The following is a 26,855-nucleotide window of genomic DNA, read 5'->3' as shown; positions in this document are numbered from 1 at the left end:
GAACATGGGGGAGAGACCTTAGAAGACAGGTGGGAAAGGAGAAGGTCCAGCCGTCCCAGCTGAGTCTGGCCCCCAGCCTCCCACCAGCAGAGGCAGCCAAGGGGTGACTTTAAGACCAGCACAAACAACCCAATCTAAAAATGGGCAGAAGACCTAAATAGACATTTCTCCAAAGAAGATATACGGACTGCCAACAAACATGAAAGAATGCTCAACATCATTAATCATTAAAGAAATGCAAATCAAAACTACAATGAGATATCATCTCACACCAGTCAGAATGGCCATCATCAAAAAATCTAGAAACAATAAATGCTAGAGAGGGTGTGGAGAAAAGGGAACACTCTTGCACTGCTGGTGGGAATTGGTACAGCCACTATGGAGAACAGTATGGAGGTTCCTTTAAAAATTACAAATAGAACTACCGTATGACCCAGCAATCCCACTACTGGGCATATACCCTGAGAAAACCATAATTCAAAAAGAGTCATGTGGGGCTTCCCTGGTGGCGTGGTGGTTGAGAGTCCGCCTGCCGATGCAGGGGACACGGGTTCGTGCCCCGGTCCGGGAAGATCCCACATGCCGCGGAGTGGCTGGGCCCATGAGCTATAGCCGCTGGGCCTGCGCGTCCAGAGCCTGTGCTCTGCAACGGGGGAGGCCACGACAGTGAGGGGCCTGCGTACCGCAAAAAAAAAAAAGAGTCATGTACCAAAATGTTCATTGCAGCTCTATTTACAATAGCCCAGAGATGGAAACAACCTAAGTGTCCATCATCGGATGAATGGGTAAAGAAGATGTGGCACATATATACAATGGAATATTACTCAGCCATAAAAAGAAACGAAATTGAGCTATTTGTAATGAGGTGGATGGACCTCGAATCTGTCATACAGAGTGAAGTAAGTCAGAAAGAGAAAGACGAATACCATATGCTAACACATATATATGGAATTTAAGAAAAAAAATGTCATGAAGAACCTAGGGGTGAGACAGGAAGAAAGACACAGACCTACTAGAGAATGGATTTGAGGATATGGGGAACGGGAAAGGTAAGCTGTGACAAAGCGAGAGAGTGGCATGGACATATATACACTACCAAACGTAAAATAGATAGCTAGTGGGAAGCAGCCGCATAGCACAGCGAGATCACCTTGGTGCTTTGTGACCACCTAGAGGGGTGGGATAGGGAGGGTGGGAGGGAGGGAGACGTAAGAGGGAAGAGGTATGGGAACATATGTATGTGTATAACTGATTCACTTTGTTATAAAGCAGAAAGTAACACACCATTGTAAGGCAGTTATATTCCAATAAAGATGTTAAAAAAAAAAAAAGACCAGCGGAGGAGCCGGCCGAGCCCAGCCTTGATTGTAGTATCAGGAAGAAATGAAATAGTTGTTGATTTCAGCCACTAAGTTTTGAGGTGTTTGTTACACAGTGATTACTGAAACAGTAATTTTCTGCATTAGGGGTATGTGTGTGTATTCTTATATTTCTTGATATTTTTTCACGTGAGTTTGAGGATTTAGCTTCAGTAGTTGTTACTGTATATCATTTTCTTAGATTTCAAGTTAATATATTAGATACAATTATTAGAATGTGAGACTAGGATTAAATGAAAATGTCTAGAATGTGGTTATGTAATAAGTCCTCAATAAATGTCATTATTATTACATAGCAGATATTCTGCATGTATCGATATTTTCATTTAATCTTCACAACTACCTATAAAGTATGTGCTGTTATTATATCTATTCTACAAATGAGGAAACAGACCAGGAAAACTGCCTACTGTCACATAGCTAGCTAATCACTATCCTATTATGCTTTGTAAAAAAAAAAATATATGTCTTCCCTTTTTAATACTTGTTTTAAAATCAAGTTTTGTTTTTCTCTGTCTGACTTATTTCACTTAGCATAATACCCTCCAAGACAAATACTGTATGCTATCACTTACATGTGGAAAATAAAAAATGCAACAGGGACTTCCCGGGTGGTCCAGTGGTAAAAAATCAGCCCTCCAATGTAGGGGACACGGTTCGATTCCTGGTTGGGGAACTAAGATCCCACATGTTGTGGGCAACTACGCCCGTGCTCCTCAACTAGAGAGCCCATGTGCCACAAACTACAGAGGCAACGCCCCCTGGAGCCTGTGCACCACACAGGAGAGAAGCCCACATGCCTCAGCGGCTTTCCGGTTGTCGCATCTAAGGTCCCGCGTGCTGCAATGAAAATCTGACGCAGCCATAATTTAAAAATGATAAAAATTTAAAAAATACAACAAAGTAGTGAATATAACAAAAAAGAAGCAGACTCACAGTTACAGAGAACAAACTAGTGGTTACCAATGGGGAGACGGAAGGGCGGAGGGGCAACCTAGAGGTAGGGGATTAAGATGTACAAACTATTATGTATAAAATAAGCTACAAGGATATATTGTACAACACAGGGAATATAGCCAATATTTTATAGTAACTATAAATGGAGTATAACTTTTAAAAATTGTGAATCACTATATTATACATCTATAACTTAGGTAATATTGTACATCAACTATACTTCAATAAAACAAAGAAAAATCAAGTTTTATTGAGGTATAATTTATGTCTAATAAAGTTCCCATTTTAAGTGTAAAGTTAGATGGGTTTTGACAGATTTATTCACCTATGTAAAACCATTACTCCAATCAAAATAAAAAACATTTTCATCATCCCCAGAAGTTCCCTCATGCCCCACCCCACTCCCCAGCAAACACTGACCTGCTTTCCATTACTATCGATTAGTTTTTCTTGTTATAAAATTTCGCATAAATAGAATCACACAATAAATTCTCTTATCGTGTGACTTCTTTCATTTAGTATAATGTTTTGAGATCCATCCATGTTGTCACATATATAAGCAGTTTCTTTTTATTGCTGAGTAGTATTCTGTTGTATGCTTATACCATAATTTGTTTCTCCAGTCACTTGTTTCCAGTGCTTCATGCTAAGAATAAAGCTTTGATGAGCATCTGTTGTATGTTTGTTGACACTGTCATTTCTCTTTGGTAATAAGCACCTTGGAATGGAGTTGCTGGGTCACATGTATTAAGTTTTTAGTTTTCTGAGCAACTACCAGTTTGCCAAAGCATTTGTACCGTTTTACACTCTCGCCAGCAACAAATGAGACCCATCCTCACTGACATCTGATATTGTCAGTTTTCTAACTCTTTAGCAGTACTGATGTGGTAGGCCATGGAAATTTGACTTTTCCCAATGACTAATGACATTGAGCATCTTTTCATATACCTCTTGCCCATTTGTATATCTTCTTTTGTGAAGTGTCCAAGTGTTTTGCCTTTGTTATTGGGTTCTTTTTATTGAGTTATGTATTCTGAATAATAGTTCTTTTTCATATATATATAATATTTTCTCCTAGTTCATGGCTTCCTTTTCATTTTCTTATGTTTCAAAGAACAGAAATTTGTAATTTTGTTAAAGCCCAGTTTATCAGTTCTTTTGATTATGGTTTACTCATTTTTTATCATGTAAGGAATCTTTGCCTATCTGAAGATCATAAAAATGTTCTCATGTTTACTTCTAGAAGTATAATTGTTTTAGCTCTGAAGTTTCGGTCTGTGATCCATTTCCAGGTAATTTTTGTGTCTGAGGTAAAGGTTAAGATTCTTTTTTAAACTTGAAGTACAATTTACATACAGTAAAATTTATCCCTTTTTGTGTATGGCCCGGTTTTAGCAAGCACTCTATAGTTATGTAACCACAACCACAAGACACAGAACAGTTCCATCAACCCCCCACAATGCCCTTGTGCCCCTGTAGTCAGCCCTTACCCCCTTCTGTTTTCTGTCCCTGTAGTTTTGTCTTTTCCAGAATGTAATATAAATAGAATCACATTTGAGATTTATCCGTGTTGTTGTGTCTATCAGTAGTTCATTTCTTTTTATTGCTGAGTAGTGTTCCTTTGTATGGATTTAATATAATTTGTTTATCCAGTAACAGGTTGAAGGACATTTGGTTTGTTTCCACTTTGGGACAATTATGAATAAAGCTGTTACAGATATATGCATACAAGTTTTTGTGTGACCATAGTTTTCATTTCTATTGGAAAGATACCTAAGAATGGGACTACTGGGTCATCTGATAAATGTGTGTTTTATTTTTTAAAAACTTTTTCCAAAGTGACTGTACCATTTTGCATCCCCACCAAAGAGAACAATTGCTCTACATCCTCTCCAGTACTGGTATTGTCAGTGTTTTTTTATTGTAGACATTATTAATTAGATGTGTTATATCTCACTGTAATTATATTTGCATTTTCCTAATGAATAATGATAAGCATCATTTCACGGGCTTACTTGCCTTTTTTATATATAATTTGATTAGCAGCAGTTTTATTTTTTTAATAAATTTATTTTTGGCTGCGTTGGGTCTTTGTTGCTGCACACAGGCTTTCTCTAGTTGCAGCGGAGCTGGGGCTACTCTTCGTTGCGGTGCGCGGGCTTCTCGTGATGGCTTCTCTTGTTGCAGAGCTCTGGCTCTAGGTGGACAGGCCTCAGTAGTTGTGGCGCACGGGCTCAGTAGTTGTGGCACAGGGGCTTAGTTGCTCCGCGGCATGTGGGATCTTCCTGGACCAGGGCTCGAACCCGTGTCACCTGCATTGGCAGGCGGATTCTTAACCAGTGCACCACCAGGGAAGTCCTTACTTGCCGTTTGAATATTTTCTTTGTTAAAGTGTTCACATCTATTGCTCGTATGCTTAATTGGGTGGTTTTCTTATTGTTAAAGTTTGAGAGTTTGTTATATATCCTGATTCATGCCCTTTGTCGGATAACGTGCTTTGCACATTTTCTCCAGGTCTGTGGTTTGTCTTTTCATCCCCTTAACAAGAATCTTTTACTGACCAGTTATAATTTCAATGAAGTCCAGTATATCCTTTTTTTTCTTTATGGATTGTGCTTTTGAAATCTTTCTTAACTCAAGGTCACAGAGATTTTCTCCTGTGTTTTCTTCCAGAAGTTTCATAGTTTAGGTTTTGCAGTTGGTCTGTGATCCATTTTTTATCCTATACTTGTATATGGGATATGGTCAGGTTCTTTCTCTTTAATATTGATATCCAGTTGTGTCAGCACCACTTGTTGAAAAAGACTGTTGCTTCTCCCTTGAATTGCCTTTGCACCTTTATCCACAATCAGCTGATCATTTATATGTGTGGATTTATCTCTGGAACCTGTATTTTGTTCCGTTAATCTATATGTCTGTTTTTATGCCAATACCACACGTCTTGATAACTGTAGTCTCCTAGTAAGTCTTGAAATCAAGTACATACTTGTTTCTTTTTAAAATTTTCTGAGGTTCTTGTTTCCCTTACAGATCAATTTTTCCATTTTTTTCCTTTTCTGGTTTGTATTAAATACCTATTTTGAAGCAGGTTAAAATGCCCATTTTTCATTTCTAGTCCGTTTTTCAGAATTTCATCCTGATCTCCCTAGTGTTTCATCCTCTCATGTCCCTCGCCTCAGTAGAAATTCTCCAGTGGTGGTTCTTCCTTTTTTGTGTGTGTGTTTCTGGCCGCACCGCGTGGTATGCAGGATCTTAGTTCCCCAGCCGGGGGTCAAACCCATGCCCCCTGCAGTGGAATCATGGAGTCTTAACCACTGGACCGCTGGGAAACTCCCTGGCTGTTCTTTTTTAAAACACATCACCACCACTTTCTAATCCTGTTGGGGGGAGGGGTGTACTTGACTTTTCACATAGGTGCCTTCCTTTCTGTTGAGATTACAGGATCCTTGTAGGTGGCAGTCAGGTGTATCATACTGACATCTTTTTCAGAATTCAGGTGATCATAGAATCCTATTATGGAATAGGATCAGTCGATGTGTGTGGACTTAAGGTGTAGTGTGTTTAGTCATCACATGCATGAGGGTTCCAAGGCACAAAGGCATTAACTTCCCCAGAGACACAGCTGGGGTTCACACCATAACCTGAATTCAAATGCTGAACCTTAACCCACAGTCCTGTTTCTATTAATTATATTTCCTCAATGCCAGGGTGTATTGTGGTTTTAATTTACTAGTGTGCTCTCATCAACCCCTGCCCCGCAAAGCTGCTGTTAACAGATGATGTTTCTTAGAATAGATGGAATCCTGGAAATGGGAAAAGTTGATTATTACGTGGTGAATACTTTTTGCCCTGTGGCGATAACCACAGTTATTCCATTATTTACTTGAAATGTATTTTATGTGAAATAGTAGGAACTTATTTCAAAAGGTGTTACCTAGATTTTTTTTAAACAGAGTATTTGTGAAAAAAAAGTTTTTTCATATTCACTTGATCATGTTTAATCTGTTTTTTAAAGTAGAAGCAATTCCTTGGATAATCTCTGGAAACTCTGGGCATGTTCAGTTACAGTCTTCACAGACCTTTATAAGATTAATTTCACCTATTCCAGTTATTCTGATGGCTGCTTTTTCTTAGTAATAGAGTTTTTGTGTGGCTGGGAATTTGGGATTACAGATTGGTGTTTGAGTTGTTTTCCTCTTACTTCCTCTGCCCTCTTCCCATCTTTACTCACTCTTTTCTATTGGGTTTTTTCATTGCCCATCATCTGGCCCCAGTCCACAGTCCTCTTGTGGGGAGCTTGCTTGGTTCCTGGTAGGACTGCGTCCTGTCCCATTTGCCACCCCCATCCCAGACACATAAAAAAATATGACCTCAGTGCTTGGTCAGCAGCTTTCTTTCACTTTCTGGCTCTGGCCTCTTCCAAGGATCATTCAAGTCAATTATTAGAAGGCATCACTGATGTTTGTTCCTTGAGAAATTTTTTTTATATATATAATTGTTTAATATATTTTTATTTATTTATTTATGGCTGTGTTGGGTCTTCGTTGCTGCGCGCGGGCTTTCTCTAGTTGCAGCTGGCGGGGTCTACTCTTCATTGTGGTGCGCGGGCTTCTCATTGCAGTGGCATCTCTTGTTGCAGAGCACGGGCTCTAGGTGAGCAGGCTTCAGTAGTTGTGGCATGTGGGCTCAGTAGTTGTGGCTCGCAGCCTCTAGAGCGCAGTCTCAGTAGTTGTGGCGCATGGGCTTAGTTGCTCCGCAGCATGTGGGATCTTCCCGGACCAGGGCTCAAACCCGTGTCCCCGGCATTGGCAGGGGGACTCTTAACCACTGCACCACCAGGGAAGTCCCCCTTGAGAAATTTTACTTCCAGATTGTGTCAGTTAAGAGTGGGTGTAGAGTCAAGTGATAAGTAATGTTTCTTAAAGCAGAGAAGACTCCTATCACTCTAAAATACAAATTTATCAAATAGAAGAGGAGTGATTTGAGTGATATTTATAAGATGCCAGAATTTTCAGTTCTGTTGCAATAATATTGCAATCAATTAGTATGCTCTTGACTGCGAAATAATTTGTCTCGTGCTGGCTTCAAGAATAAGGTTTATTCATTCACATAAATGGAAGACTAGTGGTTGACTAGTCAGTTAACTCAAGAACAGTTTCTTCCATCTCGTTTTTCCTGGCACCCTTGACCTTGGTCCAGGGGTTCTCAAACTTGTGGCACATTGGAATCACTCAGGGATCTTTTTAACAATCCCCGTGCCCTGGCTGCCCCTTGTAGTAATTAAATCAGAATTACTTGAGGGTGAGGTCCAGCCAGTAGTTTTTGGAATTCCCTCTGTGTTTCTGGAGTGCAGGTAAGTTTGTGAACCAGCGTTCTAAACTTTAGAACTTGGTCTGGAGATCAGTATTACCAGGGAGCTTGGTAGAAATGGAAAATCCCACACCCCACCCCAGATCAAATAGATCAGCAATCTACCCTTTAACGTAGTCCCTAGGAGAACTGCTTATTCTTTAACATTAGGGAAGCCCTGCTTTAGAACACTGGTTTTCAAACTTCCAGACATGCTGGAATCACTGGAGGAGTTTGAAAAATACTGAGTGAAGCATGGGCCCCACCCTAGAAAGGAGGAAGGTTCTGATATATAGGGGTTACCTGAAGTGTTACCTAGAATCTGGGTTTTGCTATTGCATCCTATAGTATTCAAGACGTTCATTTGTCCCCGTTATTTCCTGTAAATTGGTAGTTAAATCTAGCAGTTTGGTCAGATTTAGGTGGTTTCTTTCTCTTTTTCCTTCCCCAGCCTCCTTAAAATTGCTTCCAGGGTAGTGGTCTGTGTTTGTCTCAGGAGACCCATGATATCTGGTTATTTCTCCTTTCGCGGCATTAACAGCTGCTCCTCACCATTGCTTACATTCACTAGTTTAAAAAACCATGGTAATTATTTGTTATATTCTTTTGTTTACAAGGAATAGATACATATTTTCTCCAATTTATTGCATTTCTTGTGCTTTTTTATTTTACTGTACTTCTCACTATTAGAATTTATGTACCAAGCAATTTCTGTCTGTTTGTTCGCTGATATATCCCGACGCCTAGAACCGTGCCTGGAACATAATAGCTGCTTAATAGCTATTTGAGAAATTAATGAATTAATCCATACTCAGGGACTTGAAAACTCGGGATTCAGAATGGAATGAAATGTTACCAAGCTTGACACTATTAAAAATACAGGGCTTCCCTGGTGGCGCAGTGGTTGGGAGTCCGCCTGCCGATGCAGGGGACACGGGTTCGTGCCTCGGTCCGGGAGGATCCCACGTGCCGCGGAGCGGCTGGGCCCGTGAGCCATGGCCGCTGAGCCTGCGCGTCTGGAGCCTGTGCTCCGCAACGGGAGAGGCCATGGCAGTGAGAGGCCCGCATACTGAAAAAAAAAAAAAAAACCGCCGTTGTGAGGCAGAACCGGGAGGAAAAAAGGTGTTTGGACAGCTTGGGGAGTGCACCTCCTTATTTTACAGAGTGAATAGTGCAGCTCTTCTGTCTGTAACTGATGAAGCTACAAGTCCAGGTTTCAGTGCGAGTAGTGTAACCATTTAGCTATGGGGAGCTGGAGGGGAGAATAGACCACCTGCAGCTTGGTGGCTGTGTCAGCATCTGGTCCTTATGGAGGCAGACATCCCAAAGTCACATCGTGCCTCTGGCCAATAGTTTCTTGGAATTGTTATTATACGTTGCATGCTTCACTGTTCTTTGATTTCTTTTGTTAAGTGAAAGAGCTGCTGCTCTTGCTTAATTGCCTCCGTAGCTTTAGCCTCTGTTTTCCTGACTTTTTACTTCAAGACTCCTCAAACCAGAGGCTACACACTTTTTGTCAGGTACTGTAGTCAGATTACTACAGGACACACAGGTCACGTGCATCCCCATGGCTGCGTTTGATCTGGGTTAGTGGGGTGGAGCTTTAAGTGACTGAGATCATTTTCTGGAGGATGCGCTTAGCTCTGTGGTCAGGGATATAGCACCCAACGGCTGCAGCACCCAGCCAAGTCTTTCTATAGCACTGAGAGCAGAAGGGGAACGTAAGTCAGGGTGTGCTCCCCTGGATTTTTAAACATATTTAATAAGTATGTCAGAGGCATGTGAACAAACCATATGGATTGGAGTTAAACCAGTAGAGAAACGAAGAATGTGTTTAGAACTGTTTCAGGAGGAAGGTTTGGAGGAGACCAGGAGCTGGGATGGGATGTAGAGCCCAGGTCCTGGAATCGCTTCTGTGGAAAGAAGGGTGTGCTGCCCGCTTCCTCTGCGCTGTGGTAATAATTTGAAGAGGGCCAGGCAGGCGGGCTGCGTTGCACAGCCCAGGGGCTCCCTTCACGCTGTCTGACGTGCACAGAGCCAAGGCAAAGGTGAGTGGAAGACAGCGGTGTCACAGCAGTTACCTCTAAGGTTCAGCCCCAGCTTGTAGTCATGGCTGTGTCCCAGTTCCTGGCCCATGTTGTGTGTTCTTTAAATGCTTATGATCTGAGCTGCTGGGAGGAACTGGAAGATTTGGGAACACCCTGCATACAGGAGGAGGTGGGTGATTTAGAATGGTCACATTTGAACTTGGCACCTGAGGGGGGAGTGGTAATTAAACTTCAGGGTGCAGCACATGAGTGGGGGTTTGTTAATACTCCTGCCTGGGAGGTTTGGGTGGGGCTTAGGAATTTGCAGTTGCAGTAAGTTGCCCTGGGATGCTGCTGGAACCACACTTGGCTGCTTTGTTGGGAAAGGGACACTCAGAAAGGATTCCTAAAGACAGAGGACAGAGCGAGGCGGGGGGGTGGGGGGGGGGGGTGGGGGTGGTGCACAGCTTGAGAATGGTTGCCAAGCCACAGGGTTGGGAGCTTTTTGCAGCTAAGCTCAACAGGCTCACAAAAGGCCAAAGATTAGATTAAGATCATAGAATTATCAGCCCAGAGAAAGGAAATTGACAGGTTCTGATAAAAGAGTAGTGCATGGTGCACAGTGATTTATCTTGGGACTTAAACTGATAGGGAAGGAAGTGAACCGTGGTAGAGATTGGAGATTCAGGAGACTCGTAGAGCAGGGTATATCTAACTTTTTGGGCTTCGGTCTGTAGTAAGAAATACATTGTACGTTGTGACCCAGTCATAAATGTTTATACAGCTGAAAGCTCCAGAACGACTTTATTATTTGCAGTCCACTCGAGTGTTCCTATTTCTTTAAAAACGTGCTGGTCCTAGCTCAGTATGTTGATTTCATGATCTGGTGGGTTTACAACCCCTGGTTTGAAAACATTGCTTCCAGAGATGGTCTGGATTAGGTGATGGGACTCAGAAGGTGAGGGCACTGGGAAGACACACCACCTGCTTATTGATTGGTTCGTGGGAGGTGCAGGGTTGGAGGTGGAGTCGTCTGGGTGTTTCATGTCGTGCTCAGGAGGTGGTTGCTGAAGTGTGTGGAGGTGGTTATTATTGGTGGCAAGACCCCATAAGCTTGGAAGCTGAACTGTTAGTCAGTTCGTCTGCATGGACATCGAAGTCCCGTAAGGCAAGCTTAAGGACTCAAGGTAAAAATGAAAGCAGTTCTTGGGATGGGTTGTATGCTAGGTGCATGACGTTGGTCCTGATGGACCCTTCTGCCCAACGATTTGATAGCCTAGCAGATTGAAACCTACTCCTCCCCATTTTATCCCCGTGAACAAGTGACTGTCTGCTGTTCCAGAGGATGGTGGTTTAGGGGTGGGGAGTGATATATAAGTAATTTTTTTTCTTTATGGAGAATAAACATGAAAAGTTGTTCAAAATTAATCTGAAAAGTATTAAAACGTTTATATAAATAGTGCCCATTTTATAACAATTGTGAAGTGTGAGAGATTCAGTTAACGACCTTGAAGGTATATCTTCTGTTGTGGAAATACTGGGTGAAAAAACTTACTGTGCTAAATTACCATTGCAAAAAATATATATATATGGTAATGCTGTTTTCAGCTGGTAAAAGTTCAGAAGAAACTTTTTAAAAATAATTTTTATGACTTTTAAAACTAAGGCGGTTCTTAGTTTGGAGGGAAAATACTTGGAAGTTAATTGTGGGATACTGAGATATATTTTCCAACCTCTTATAGTACTGTTATATCATAAAACGAGTGATTTATGTCTGTGTTGATAGACACACATCTGGGCACGTGCTGCTTTTCCACTTATTTCAGATCACTCCTATATTGCTTTCGTATAACATTTCTCCAGAGTAGATCTGGAGTTGGGATTCTCTTCAGACTGTACAAATTAATGCACCTTTCGAGAGCATGATCATTGTTGAAACATCTTCAGGAAATAACTAGTGTTTCAGAATCTGAATTTGATAAGGACAAAAGCCAAATAAATGTATGAACTTCTTATGAGGGGAAAATTTTAAAGGTGCTCAAGTAAAGAACATAATTTGCTGTAGATCAACAAAGTCTTTTGTAGCTGCTGCAAGCAAACTGCTTGCGAAACTTGATCAAAGAGCCGAATTGCTGCTTTGGAGGATGAGGATGGTAAGGACGTCTCTGAAAGCCAGAAATTACTAGAACCAGGACTGAGAACACTATGAGCAGTGGCCTTTATTTACTAAGAATAATTATCATTTAGTGCTGACTTGTAAAGATTTCAGCACTAGTTGTCTTCTATATAATTCTACTTTTTAATGGAAACCGTAGAGAACCACTGTGTCAAGTCTGCAAATGTAGCCTCCCTGTCCCTTCTTAATTTAAGTAATTAATGATCTCCCTTAGGGGGGAGTCCAAGGATGGGAGACCCAAGGGAGACCTAGCTCTTCTTCAGTCCTGCTTCTGCTGATGAATAATCCCTTTTTCCGAGGACCAATCTGATTGGGAAGTCCAGCTTGCCCCCTGAGGAACTGCAGTTTTAAATCTTGTGTCCCAGTTACTTGTGAAGGTGATAGTTTGCTGTCAACCTGCATTGTGATTTGGGTTGAACTACATTGTCTGCTTTTGCCAGAATAATTACTTGTGTTTTCAAGTTAAATGTCCATTTAGCCTGTCAAATAATTTATGCCCTTTATAAAGGTACAAATGAGGAGCTCTTCTTGGGATATGTGCCAATAATTGTATTTTTAAGTGTGGTCCAGTCGTTATCTATAACTCCATCTTTGCACTTTATCTCATGCTGTCTTGTTTACTGTGTGTAACTTGCTTTTGGTTGTGGCTTCTGAAATTTCACCTGATCAGTCCTGAGGCTATTCTCTCCCCCTCCCCTCACCCCTGCAAGTAAGGCTGTTGAGACTTAGCTGGTGCCAGTACATAATGGTTTGTTACCGTCTAATCCAGTGTTTCCTACTGGTTTCCCTCCTCTTTGGGGGAACTTAGTATGTATATCACACCCTCTTTCTTTTCACTATTTTTAATCCAGTTCTGCTTTTTAAAAGTTTTAAAAATCATTTTAAATTCCTTTTGTTTTTAATTCTTCAAAGGCTCTAAAGAAGTTTATTTTCTTTCTAAAATTTTTCAGTTTTGCTAACTTACAAAAGAGGGTTTTTTCCCTTGCTGCTTTCATTACATAAAATAGCTTTGCTGTATTTTGAGCTAAATGCTCCTTTATGGGCTAGCTTATATAACATGGTTCCTTTTGAGCACAATCCGTTTGAAGTGTGTGGCGTTCCTGGACTACCACTGTATCCCTATGTCACAGGCAGGCCCGTGCTTGGACACCAGCACAGACTAGAACTGTGTTTCCTAGTCATGTGTATAAATTGACACCTTCTGTAGTATCTGAGTGTGCCCTCCGGAGGTCTGAGCCCACATGTCTACAGTGTGTTGGGCACTGCGCTGGTCTTGGTAGACTAATTAGTGAAAGAGAATTTCAGCTAACTTTAAGCACTAAAAAGAAATAAAACAAGGCGGCTGTGAGAGAGTGACTGTGAGGGAGCTGGCGCCACCTTCGGTTGGGCGGTCTCGGAGAAGGGACGTTTGAGCGGAGGCCAGAATAACGATAAAAGGGAGTCTGTACATTCAGAGATGGGGGGTGGCCGGGACAAAGGCACAAAGGCGGGCAGGAACTTGGCAGGGATAGAAGGATGTGACTGGAGCCTGGGAGGGCCCGGGAGGAGGAGGGAGGGCAGCAGATGAGGTAGGGAAGGGGGCAGAGCAGGGCACCCGCGGGGAGAGCCCGGGATTGTGGGCAGGGTTAGGAGCTGGGGGTTATTCTGATGGCGGTGAGGATTTTAAGCAGGGAAGTAACATTTAATTTTCAAAAGCTCTTGTAGGCTGCTTTGTAGAGAAGGATTTCAGTTGTTCGTCATTCTGGAGACGCTCTGAACGGTGCTTAGCTGCTCACGAGGAGCGGGCAGTCCTGCCAACTTGGGGCTTTTCTCGTTGTCTCCCCGCAGCCCCTACTTATAAGCTCGCGTATTAGTTTATTTGAGTGTATGGGGACTGCCCTTGGTGTGAAAACACTGTGCGCCCTGTGGACCGCACCTCTCCGTGGTCTGGAGGAGGACAGGCCCAACCCAAACCCCAGGAGCGTAAAACTGGTTTTACCAAACCTCTCTCCTTGGTTCTCCCTGCGCCTCCTTTGAGATGGAAGTTCCGTGAGATATGGCGAGCATGTAGAGTGTGTGCTTAATAATGATCTGAGGACGCGTGAGAGAAGGAAGGGTTTGGGGTGAAATTAGGGAGAGACCACTTCCTATTTCCTGCTGGTAAAATCAGTCTGCCCTTCGTATTCGCCCCACATCCGGGGGTCAACCAACCTCGGATGGAAAATATGGTGGGCGGGGGGCAGAAAGCTCCAAAATGCAGAACTTGAATTTATTGCACGCTGGCAGCTGTTTACATGGCATTTACATTGTACTACTGGGTATTATAAGTGATCTAGAGATTCAGGAGTATGTGGGGAAATGTGCTCGGCTGTATGCAAATACTACGCCTTTTTTTTTTTGTGGTATAGTTGATTTACAACCTTGTGTTAGTTTCAAGTGTACAGCAAAGTGATTCAGTTATGCATATATATTATTTTTCATATTCTTTCCCATTATGGTTTATTACAGGATATTGATTGTAGTTCTCTGTGCTATACAGTGGGACCTTGTTGTTTATCTGTTTAGCAGTATATATCTGCTGATCCCAAGCTCGTAATTTATCCCTCCCCCCACCTTCCCCCTTTGGTAACCATAAATTTGTTTTCTGTGTCTGTGAGTCTGTTTCTGTTTTGTAAATAAGTTCATTAATACTACACCGTTTTATGTAAGGGACTTGAGTATCCTCGGATTTTGGTGTCTGAGGGGAGGGATGGCCGTAATGTGGCCTGTGTTCTTGCAGTGTTTCTTCACAGGGTATCCTCTTCTAAAATCCTCCACTAGAAATTTACTGACAACAGGAGGGTGAGAACTTGGGGCTCTGATTCTTGATTTGTTAACATACAGGCTCAACTATTACTGGTGATTTTGTGAAGTCAGAGCATTTCTTTATTGTCTTCTGTGTGCCAGACATTGTGAGGCCTTCAATACTGAATGATTGAGAGAGAATTTCTACCTTGAAGAAGTTTTAAAAACCGACTTTTATCACATACTTTCAGATTATCCTCTTTAAAAACTACTTGGTAACACTTACAACAGCCATAAGTGAAGAGCCGAAAGAAACTGATCATGCTTTATTAATTTTGAATTCAAAATTAATAGCCATATTTCAGGGACACCAGAAGAAATTAGCTTAAACCTTATTTAAGAGTTTGTTTACTTTTGACAAACTATGATATGCGTACTAGTCAGTACTGTTTGTTAATGTCACAGACATGTGTAATTCATAATAGTGTAATTGCTTAAATTCCTGTAGTATATATGGAATTTATTTCCATTTAGAGTATTTCTTGGTAAAATAGTAGAATTAAAGTTTTTTTACCTTAATATGCCAGTGCGTACTCAGCTATTGCTCTCTTTTATAGGGAAATCCTCATTGACGATTCAGTTTGTTGAAGGCCAATTTGTTGATTCCTACGATCCAACCATAGAAAACAGTAAGTATTGTTTTCAAGGATTTATAAACTGAGAAGCCTGCTTTTTGCCTACAAACAGCCACTGTGTATTCCTGGAGGCTTTGATTGCAGGGGGTATTCAGTTAAACCTATAGATCTCCAACTGGGGGCCCAAAAAAGCTTCCAAAAGCTTTACCCACTTTACACTGAATGAATTTTATTCAGTGTCTGGGTCCCACCATCTAGAAGTTGTTATTCATCTCCATAGGAATCCATTTTTACATTGGAACCTCATATTAGAGATGCTGCTTTAAGAAAACAAGTAGAGAGCAGAATTTTTTTTTTTTTTTTCCTTCTCAACAGTAGCCCTTCTTAGGGATTCCAAGCTTAAAAAGAAAGGATGAACACACTCCAGATCCTCTGTACCTTACTCTTGTAGAAGTGCTAGTCCCCCAACCCCTTCTAGTTCTAAAGACTTGAGAGGAGGCTGTGGAGAAAAGAGCTGTCGGGGATTGGAGAGAGCCCTCGCAGCATTTTCTGAGAAGTTGGCTCCAAAGCCTACTGGCATTTCAGGCCATGTGCAGAAGAAAGCACCCAAGACCAGAACCAGTCACAGCCTTTACCCTGTCTAGTTTCAGCCCATGGTTTCAGAATCTTCCTGAAGGATTCTAGGACTATGACACAAGTCTTGATTCTAGGGATCATGGAAGAGAACCTGAAACACTTCCATCCAGGGAAGCTGGTCTTGTTTTGTGCTATCTTAGAACCCTAGGTAGGCCCTGCAACCAGTCTTCTTAGTTTCTGGGCACCAGGACTTACCTAGGATTTATCACCAGGAGCACATAGATTTAAACGTGGGATTCATCAAACCCTGATTGGCATGTTAGACATGAAGCCGACTTAACAGCCAGGTTCATGGACTTTAACAGCTAGATTCACAGACTTCACCTGCCCAAAGCTTGCAAGAGAGAGACTTAAGAAGAAGCTTACAACAGGGGGGTGGACAAACTATGGCCTGCAGGTCACAAAGACCCCACTGCCTTTTTGTACAGCCCATGAGCAAAGAATGGTTTTTACATTTTTAATATTTGAAGAGGAATAATGTTTGTGACATGTGAGTGTTCAGTGAATTTTAGATTTCGGCACCCTAGAGTTTTATCAGAACACGGCCCTGCTTGTTCCCTTACACTATACTGTCTATGGCTGTCTTTGCTCTACCGTAGCAGAGCTGTTGAGTAGTTGCCGCAGAGACCATATGGCCCACAAAGCCTTAAAATAGTTACTGTCTGGCCCTTTTCTGGAAGAGTTTGCCAGCTTCTGGCTTAAAATATTCAGCTGTCCTTCGTGTCCTGGTGTGCTGGTGGCAGGGGAGGAAAGCTGTTGGTTGCTAAGCTAACTCTGGGAAGAGAGTTTGAAGTAAGCCCTGCCGCTCTCGGGGGGAGGATTCCTGCCCTCATGCGGTGTTGATTCGTTAGCTGGCACGTGGTGGTCTGCCGGTGTGCGGGGCAGACTCATTTGAATGCTACCTGAACAGGTTCGGTTGTCCGCCACTGCGATAAGAACAGAAGAAAGCCGTGATCTTGCCCTTAATATTTGCTGTATGTAGCAATTTTTAATTTTGTGTCCTTAAAGAGATAAGGTTCATTTGGGAATTCTAGTCATAGAACAGTAGAAGATAGTTTTCGTGGTAAGCTCTGCCCATAAAAGTGGTTCTTACAATTGTTGTATCTTTGTGCTATTTAAAATTGAGTTGGAAGGAGAGTCATGGTGTTGAATATAAATGCATTTTCTTTATATGTAAGGAATTGGCCCAGTGAAAGTACAACTTTCTTACCTTGATAGTATCTCAAAAACATAATGATATGACCCTACTTTGAAGGCTGTGAGCATCAACTTGAATCATGATTTTAATGTTTACCTGTCTAACACTTACTGTTAAATAGTAAAGAATGAATTAACAGTATTTATTAAATCTTTAGGCAAGAGCAGAAATGACTGTCAAGGGTATGTGAATCCCTTAAAAGTTCATGAGACATATACAGACATCACATTCCATTTACCAGGCTTCTGACCGTCTAACACAGGGCAGAAATCCTTCCTCCACCCTTTCCCCCATGATTTAGTAGAAAAACATTGTTCAGAGATAACAAGGAATGAGAAGGGGAATAGTTATCATAAACTCATTGCTAGCAACATAAATGAATGGGTAGTTTTATGGTTTTAAAAAACACAGTACTCTGTAAATCTGGGGATTCTTTTTACACTTAACTTTATAATATAGAACAGGTGGTTTCTATCAAACGTTCAATAATAACACGTCTCTGTGGACTATCACTGCAAAAGCAAAAATGCTGCGACTATGTCATCTTCTTTTAACATAGCGGTATAGGAGAATAATATCAATGAAACCATAATAATATTTTCTAGTTTGGGGAAATTTCTAGACCAAATACTGCTATGCAGATGTAGCTTTTTTATGTACTGTAGTAATAATCTCAACTCATGCAAACTAAATTGATATGATGAAATTTAACTAATGATGGTTTATAATTTAAAGGAAAAAATAGTAGGTCACAGTTTCTGCCATCTCAAGGTAGCCCTGTTGATGAATTAATAGAGCTGCTCTCAGAAAGTTGGGGAATTCTCATTAGGAGTTTTGCAGCATTATCAAGCATTGCGTGGTGGGTAGACTTCTCAGTAGGATATGAATTAGGAGTTCTCAATACACTTTAGTACTTTGTGAATATTACTTTGTGAATATCCAGTTTTAGAAATCTCTTATTACCTTGCTTATTAGTAGGTTTAACTAGTAAGTAGCTATTAGTCTGCTTAGGGCAGTCTCAGGGTTTTAGGTTGGAAATTGGATTAATTTCTCCAGTGATTGAAAAAGGGAGGGAGAGAGGAAAGTGATACCAGGAGAGAGCCAGCTTTGCCTTTCTACACAAGGAGGGCGTAGGAGAATCTGTTCCTGGTTTATGGAACTGACAGACGTACCTCTCATTACACTTCGCTTTTTTCTATAGTAACAAGAAGAGGCAGTTTTCCTGTGGCAGATGGAAGGTCTTCAATTTCATTTCACTGCCGTGTGTAGGAGGATTTACATCCTTTTTAAAGGCAACGAAATACTAAAACGTTTATTAATATCTTATTTCTTGTATGTCTCTTCCCTCACTAGCCAGTACTCCCCCAGTACTGGCTGAATTTTCGTTGTTTTTCTGACCCGGCATCACAGGTGCCCCTCTGGCTCTCTCTGAACTTGCTCTCCAAGAACTTGCTGGGCTCACCACGGCCCCCAGCCTCTCCTCTCCCCTGAACTGGTATTTCGTGGGCTTTCCAACTGAACCTACCTAAACCCAGGCCCTGCTCCCTCCCTCTCCCCTCCCCCTGTGCTGCACCTCCAGGCTTTCCCTCTGTTGATAGATGGTAAATCGTGCGTTTGCTCAGGCCAAAAACTTTGGAGTCATCCTGATCTCCGTTCTCTCACACCTACTTCCAGTCAATCAGAAAATCCTTTTGGTTCTACCTGTGCAGTACATCCAGAATCCACCGTTTCTCACACCTCCGTCTCCGTCCCTCTAGTCCAGGCCACCGTCGTCCTTTGTTCACGATAGTCTATGTAGCCACTGTACTGTGGGCTCCTGCTGATGTTCCGTATCCATTTTTGTCCGTTTCATTTATTCACAGCATAGCCAGAGTGATCTTACTAAAATATAAATCAGACCAGGTTACTCCCTGCTCAAAACCCTTGGTTTTCCCGTCACATTCTGAATAAAAACCTGCGGTCCTCACCGTGTCCTAATAACGTCTCCTGCCTCGTCTCCAGCCGTTCTCTCACAGGCTCAGCTGCTTTGCCTTCTCACTTTTTCCTGCCTTTCTTACTTCTTCACTTGCAGTTTAGGCTCTGCCTGGATGCTTCTCACAGAGAATACACCTGACTGTGTGTGTGTCTCGTTTGCCTCTCTGTCTGCTTCCTCCTCCTTTTACTGGGATGTCAGCTCACCGAGGCCAGAGACTCTGCAGTGTCTCAAGCACCTGGAACGATGCTGGTGGTGATCATGGGCACTCAAAAAATAGTTCTTGAATGAATGAATGTTTTGTTTCAATAATGCTTTCACAATAATTCCATTATCCTTCACAACCACAACTACTTAGTGCTAATTGAAGGTTACAGGTTTGTTGCTCACCAGCGTTCCTTACAGAATTTTCATCGAGTCTAAGACGCACCTCTGATCTTACCTGACTGAGGTGTCGTTGGTCATCCCAAGTTCAGAGAGGTTACAACGTGGGGGAAAAAAAATTCCAATAGAATTTTTTTCTTAGAAATGATGAAAACAGTTTATATTGGGTACTCCCTATCTTGTTATATTCTGATTCAGTTTTCATCTAGTTTGACTATTTCATTAAAGTGATAATTTTCAGAAAGGGTACAAGAATGATATAAAGTGTGGCAATTGGCTTGAGTAGTCTGGTCTGTAATTTTCACTCCCCTGATTCTAGCAGCCCTGCCCACATCAGAAAAGTATGGTGCTACTATGAGTATCTTTGATTATTGCTTCTCTTTCAGCCATCCTTTCTCTCCCAGTGGAATTCATCATTCAGATAAGATTGCTCTCTCCTCCTTGTTAACGGTTTTCTCTCCTGATTTTCATCTGTCTCTTTTTGCTTTCTCTTTTGTCTGTGGGACAAAGTGGGCAAAAGTGGGTCCTCTCTCAGCTGTTCAAGGGATAGATTCTGTTGCCCGACTCCAGTCAGGAGATTTGAAGACTCATTGTGAGTCAAGATGGCTGGGACGGGGTGTACGGAAGAAATCTGTTCCATTTCGTTATCAGGGTTCCAGATGGTTACTTTTTAATATCCTGTTACTATTAATAGTTCTTTCCTCTCCATTTGTTTGAAGTCTGTCTCCTTAGAATTGTGAATTTTCCCCAAGTTATTTGAGTCTGATTTCCCCCCAGATAGGGAAAGGTTGTTGTGACAAATTGCTTGCATCTTTCAGCTAAGTGGAGATGATGGCTTCACACAGAACATGTTCTGTTGCTGTCCTCTCTCAATAAAATTGCTAATTTTCTAGGTACTGAAAGTTCTTAGCACTTCAGTTAGTATCAGCTCTTCGTACTCTGGCACCAGACTTGCTATAAATTAATGACAAGTTGTGTGCTTTTGGTTCATTCTAGAACTCAGACTTTATGTAATGTATTTCACTTTTTCACAAGAGGAAAAGACTGTCCACAGCTAGAGCATTCAGATCACTTTTACAAGATTCGAAGCGTTGCCTACTTTGTTTCTTTGGAAAAGGTTCAAGGTTTACCCAACATTGGTTTTAGGCAGTCAGCGTTGCTTAGTAAAATAATGGAAGTAGGGAACAGTCTATAAACTCAGATATTCTTTTTTGTTTTGTGGGATCTTTTTATGAGATTACTAAGGACTCTGCTTAATTGGTTGTCATTGTTTGAGCTTTCAGTGATCCCAAGTTCATGTTTTTCTAGCTAATATTTAATTCCTTTTTCACTGTAGCTTTCACAAAATTGATCACAGTAAATGGACAAGAATATCATCTTCAACTTGTAGATACAGCTGGGCAGGTAAGTGTGCCAGAACCCCATATAGTGCACCCGACCGTCCTAGCCCTGCCACTGATGCTTAAACACAACGACACTGCCAAGAAAGCCCCTCGTGATTTATGTGTGTTTGGATATTAACAGGCTGTCTACTTTGTCTTTTCTAAGATACTTACAGAAGTTTTTCAAATAATTAACTTGTTTTTCTACTGTAGAATTGTTTTAAATATATTCATCATAACATTCTGAAGGTTTATTTTTATTAAAGGTTAGTAGTTCTCTATTTTCTAAAGGTTGATTCTGTATCAGAGAATCACATTAGCCCTTTTCCTCCCTTTGTAGTATGTATCTTCCTACGTTAAGAAGAGAAGTTGATCTTTTCTAGGGAAAGGGCCTGGGAAAGGCATAGGGCAGAAATGAGCTGGTTGTATTGGATCTATTATATGATTACAAGACTAAAGAATGTCGGTCTGATTTGCTAGACAGTAACTGGCAAAGGTGAGTAACCCCCAAAAGAGGTATGCACAGGTTAATGTGGCAGTGATGTGGCGACTGGATCGCCAGAGGAATCGACTGGAAGCAAAGGGTGAAAGAAATTAAGAGAACTTGAAGGGAGCCAAGAGAACCCTTGTGACAGTGCACCTTCCCCTTCCATGTCACCCAGTCCTGCTTTTCCTGGAAACCATTTTGTTCGGCTGAATTTCTTACTGTTGACTGGAGGGTGGGGCATGTAAAGAAGCTGGGATGTCCCCTTGCATCTTATAACCGACAAAGGATCAGACTAGCAGGAGGGTGAGTGTAGGGTAGACTGGTCTGCCGTGTTAAATGGAGGCTTTTTTCTGGAACCTGGGGAAACTGGCATAGACCTAGAAAGATGTGGCCTGTCTTGCAGGTTTGGAGTGAACTCCCTCTGCTTTATATTTTGAAGTGAACATAGAAGGAAAGTGTAAGCCCCCCTAGTGAAGCAAGAAAATAGCTGTATTGGGTCGTTTTAGCACTGGAGGAACCCTGGAGTTTCCATTCTGGAAGCTTCAAATAAAATAAGTCAGAAATGTGTATGTCAGAGAGCTATAACATAAGTCATTCACTCAACATCCGCGGTGGATGTGCTGGGCTTTCGTCTTCAGACCTCATGGTGGTTTTCTTGGAGCAGAGCCATCCTAGGCTTTTACTCTACGGGGTACCTGCCTATTGATAGAATGGGAGCCTCTTGGAACAAGGGAAATAACAGAAGTCTCCATTAGCGACTGACGACATAGAGGACGCAGCTTATCTTAGAAGTTAGTGTACGAAGAGTGTCTGGGGTAGGACCTTGTTCTGGATTCTTAGTGTTGGTATTTTTTATAATAGTTGAGGCAATTGTGTGATTTATTACCTAAAACAAAACACTTCTAAGAGTGAAGGGGGGACACTGGTAACAGGCTGGGACAACAGGTATAAGCTGAGAGTGTCCTGGGTGAAGAAATATGGGAGTCTGACACTATCAAGATTTCGGTTTGGGACTTCCCTGGTGGCGCAGCGGTTAGGAATCCTCCTGCCAGTGCAGGGGACACAGGTTCGAGCCCTGTTCCGGGAAGATCCTACACACCGCAGAGCAACTAAGCCCGTGCGCCACAACTACTGAGCCTGTGCGCCACAACTACTGAGCCTGCGTGCCGCAACTACTGAAACCCACACACCTAGAGCCCGTGCTCCTCAACAAAGAGAAGCCACCGCAATGAGAAGCCTGCGCACCGCAATGAAGAGTAGCCCTGCTTGCCGCAACTAGAGAAAGCCCACGCGCAGTAACGAAGACCCAACACAGCCATAAATGTATGTATGTATGTATGTAACAATTTTAAAAAATCCATTAAAAAAAAAGAATCCTCCTGCCAATGCAGGGGACACGGGTTCGATCCCTGGTCCAGGAAGATTCCACATGTCGCAGAGCAGCTAAGCCCGTGTGCCACAACTACTGAGCCCGCGCGCCTAGAGCCCATGCACTGCGATGAAGAATAGCCCCCACTCGCCGCAACTAGAGAAAACCCGCATGCAGCAATGAAGACCCAACGCAGCCAAAAAAAAAAAGATTTCTGTTTGCTTTTATATCTTAGTTTTGAATTTTCATTAAGCTCGTGGAAAGTAAGGGTAAGGATGCAGATTGATAAGTCACTTTCATGTGACGTAACTATAGCAATTCATTTTATAATAGGCCAGAAAGAGAATCAGTATTTCGTAGTTGTTCGGAGCATGGGCTCTGCAGTCACACTGCCTGGATTTGAATCCTAGGTTTTCTTACTAACTCACTGACCTTGAGAAAAGTAACAAACTTTTCTGTGCCTCATACATTTCATCTGTATAATGGTGATAACTGTGGTGCCTGCCCTCACAGGATTGTTATGTTTTAGAGGTGATTTATGAGCTTTAAGAGAACGTGATCCTTACTTGTAGTTCTTTGATGCCACTGAGGCTAGAGCAGGGGCCTAGCCTGGAAACTCAGTTGAGGTTCACAGTGTGAGTGGGAGTCGTGCAGGAATCTCTTATACTTGGAGGAGAGCTGTGTCCTCGAAAACATTTCTCTGGAGAGAAAATTCTTTATATTGACTCTCCTTATGAAAATAGAATGTGTGTTCCTCAGAAATTCTGTTTTGCTCTAAAGCATAAATGTACATACACTTGGACATCACACGCTTTTAACTGTTTTAATGATAGAGTAATACAAAGAATGACCCCAAAAGGATCAGAGCTGTCAGGGAATGAGTGTACAGTGTGAGTATGTGAAGAGCATAGGTTAATTCCTGGCTCTGCTGTCTTGCTCTTTTGGGCTTTGTTACCGCTGGCTAAGAATATTTAGAGAATTTCTGCACAAAATATGTTCAGATTTAGCTACTTTGAATAGTTTGTTCTCATTGCAGCTAATAGTTCCAAAAGGCTATATTCACAGTTGGGAGACCGTAAAAGGTTATGCTGGTATTTACAATTCACGATGGTGCAACAGGGGTGGTATTTCCTTATGCCACAGTCCTGCCCTCGTTCTGTAGAAATTGGATGAGATAACACTTATATTTACTGCTCTAAGAACTGTTTTTAAATCGGATTCATATCATGGGGTTGAGACTGCTGGTAGCAAGGAAAAATGATTATGATAGCAAGTACTGTTCATTTAGTAGTTTATTTTATACAGCTGATTTAATTGCCCAGCTAGGGATGATAATGAACAGAGTGAGTGGATTATTTTTAGTTTGCTTGAAATATTTTGTTTTGACCTAATTTAAGTAAACTCAGTGACAAGTGGCTCAGAGACAGTCAATTTTAATGTCAGATTCCCTTTTAAAAAAAGTTTTAAATTCATTTAAAAAATAATAATAATACATGTACATGTTATAGAAATAAAATAACACAAAAAGGTAAATAGTCAAAATTAAATCTTTCCACCGTAGCTATCTTAGCTTCACTCCGCCAACAGTAACCCATTATCAGTTTCTAGTAAATGCTTCCAAGCTGTTTTATACGTGAACATGCAAATATAGTTTTAAACTATTTTTTTCTTTTCTACACAAAAAGTAGCATGTCTCTATATCTCCATCTTGGAAATTATTCCGTATCAGTGTATACGGGCTCTTTTCTTCCCCCCATGGCTGCATAATGTCCCATTGTTTGGATACATCGTAATTTAACTATTGATCAGCAGTTAGGTTGTTTCCAGTCATGCCACCACCAGCAGTGCCACAGCCAGTATCTTGTGTTACTTTAGAAGGATGGTATGTATGTAAGAAAATGTCCTGGGTGTGGGATTGCTGGACCATAGGGTCACATTCTTGGCAGCAGTGAATAGGCGTGCCTGTTTCCCTACACCCTCGCCAACACGACGGGTTACCACATTTTTTGATATTTGCCAATCTGCTGGGTGAAAAAATAGTATCTCAGTGTCGTGTTTTTCTTCTTATGAAGGAATTTGATCATATTTTCCTGTGTTTGAGGGCATTTGTATTGTATTTCCTTTCTTCACATTATCCTGTCTATTCATGTACTTCGCCCTTGTCTATTGGGAGGATGGTCTTTGCTTGTTAAGTTGAAAGATCACTTAATGTGTGAAGAAAATTAGCACTAAAAAATTAGCTACGGAACTTCCCTGACGTTCCAGTGGTAAAGAATCCACCTTCCAATGCAGGGGACGTGGGTTCAATCCCTGGTCGGGGAACTAAGATCCCACATCTGCGAGGCAGCTAAGCCTGCACGCCGCAACTACTGAGCCCACGTGCCTCAACTAGAGAGCCCGCATGCTGCAAACTACAGAACCCGCGCACCACAACTAGAGAGAGAAAACCCACACGCCACAACTAGAGAGAAGCCTGCGCACCACGACGAAAGATCCCATGTGCCGCAACTAAGACCTGACACAGCTAAAAAAATAAATAGATATACCTTAAAAAAAGAAAATTAGCTGCAGGGTTCTGTTTTATTTTCAGTCCGTCTTTTGTTTATGTTTTTTGTTTGGGAGGTTTTCAGCCATAAAGAACGTCTTCATTTTCATGTGGTTGAATTTATTAATCTCTTTTTAACCAATACTGGTTTTTTAAAATTCTCCCATCCACTATGTACCTAGTTTCAGTTTTCATCTTCAGATCTTTTATTCCTCTGGAATACATTTTTGCTAAGGTTTGAGGTAGAGATCCAACTTAGCCATTTCCCCCCAGATGGCTCTGCATTTGTTCCCGGTACATTTTGTTGAGGGTTACTTTTTATCCTTACTGGTTTGAAATGCCAGTATTATCATATACCTACTTCCCATGACTGTTTGGGTCTTTGTAGATTTCCCTGTCTGCTCCATTCATGAGCTAGTATTGCACTATTCTAATTACCGTAGCTTTATGGTTTCCACCCACCTGCCTCTGCAGTTGCTCTTCTTTCTCTGGAAGTATACTTTTTATCAGGATTATGTTACATTTGTGTATTAATTGAGGATTGATTAGTGGATACCCTTCTGATTCTACATATTCTTGCTGAAGACCATGGCACACTCTTCCGCTGATTTAACTCTTATCTCTTGGGCGTATTTTAAGATTTTCTTCAGATGGGTCGTATACTTTTATTTTCTTAGGCTTATTACTAGGAATTTTGTCCTTTTTGGTTGCTTTAAAGCTGAGGGTCTTTTTCCTCTGTTATACTTTATATTTTTTACACTGTACTTCTTGAATATGATTATCCTTTTCTTTTTTCCCACATCTTCACTTCAGGAAAAAGGTAATTTGTACTTTGGGTCTGCTGTACCTGAGCTGGTGACTAAAATCATTTGAAACTTTTTTTTAATCTGGGTCAAAAGATCTCTCATTCCATTAACAACTTGTTTTTCAACATCAACACTAAAGTGAATTCAACTTAATGAAAGTTGTACTATTAATGAAATCAAAGAAGGTTTTATTTTGCATATGTAGTAAGCTCTGTGATGTTGAAATGCTATTGTGATTAATGACTATAATATCAGAGTTGATAGTAAAACTTTTCTTTATTTTTTTTTAAGACACTTTAACATAGGGCAGTGACTCAGGGTCATCATCATAATCACGCTATGGAATTGCAGAGTTAACAGAGACAGTTACTTGATATAAGGGTGGCTTGCGTGATTTTTCTATAATAGTGCCTGGGATGTGTGGTATATTAACAAGTATATTTCAACTGAGAAGGAAATGTTTGTACCATACAGTGGCACTCTTGAGTGCTGCATTGACATTAAACACTCTTGTAGTCTTTGATAATTCTGTGTCTAAAGCAGCAGGGTTTTTCTTAAAGCATTGTAAAGCTGGTAGTAACAGGCTGTTTCATAACGTGTACCTTTCTTTCTGATTCCTGAAGTTGCTCAGTATGCAGCTCATCTGATCCTAACAAGTCTGAATATACTGCCTGAGTCTAGTGTTTTGTTTCTCTTCTCTCTTCCTCTTTTTCAAGTGCTGGTAGCAACCCACTAATGACTGGCACATTGGGCTCAGGCCACTGTGACTCACGTGCAGAAAATAGGTGAA

At 41.4% G+C, this 26,855-nt stretch overlaps 1 protein-coding gene across 1 annotated transcript in view; it reads left to right on the top strand.

Annotated features, from left to right (window-relative positions):
- The window catches only part of RHEB (Ras homolog, mTORC1 binding), a 46,999-nt gene that overhangs the window by 11,579 nt on the left and 8,565 nt on the right, over positions 1-26,855 (top strand). The window contains exons 2-3 of the mRNA XM_019930319.3: positions 15,269-15,340; positions 20,813-20,880. Coding sequence (XP_019785878.1) covers positions 15,269-15,340; positions 20,813-20,880 — 140 coding nt within the window. The remainder of the gene's footprint in view (positions 1-15,268; positions 15,341-20,812; positions 20,881-26,855) is intronic.

The sequence above is a fragment of the Tursiops truncatus genome, chromosome 9, assembly GCF_011762595.2.
Source record: "Tursiops truncatus isolate mTurTru1 chromosome 9, mTurTru1.mat.Y, whole genome shotgun sequence".
Classification (NCBI taxonomy): Eukaryota; Metazoa; Chordata; class Mammalia; order Artiodactyla; family Delphinidae; genus Tursiops; species Tursiops truncatus.
The sequence above is the reverse complement of the archived record's forward strand: the minus strand, read 5'-3'. Positions and strand labels throughout refer to the sequence as shown.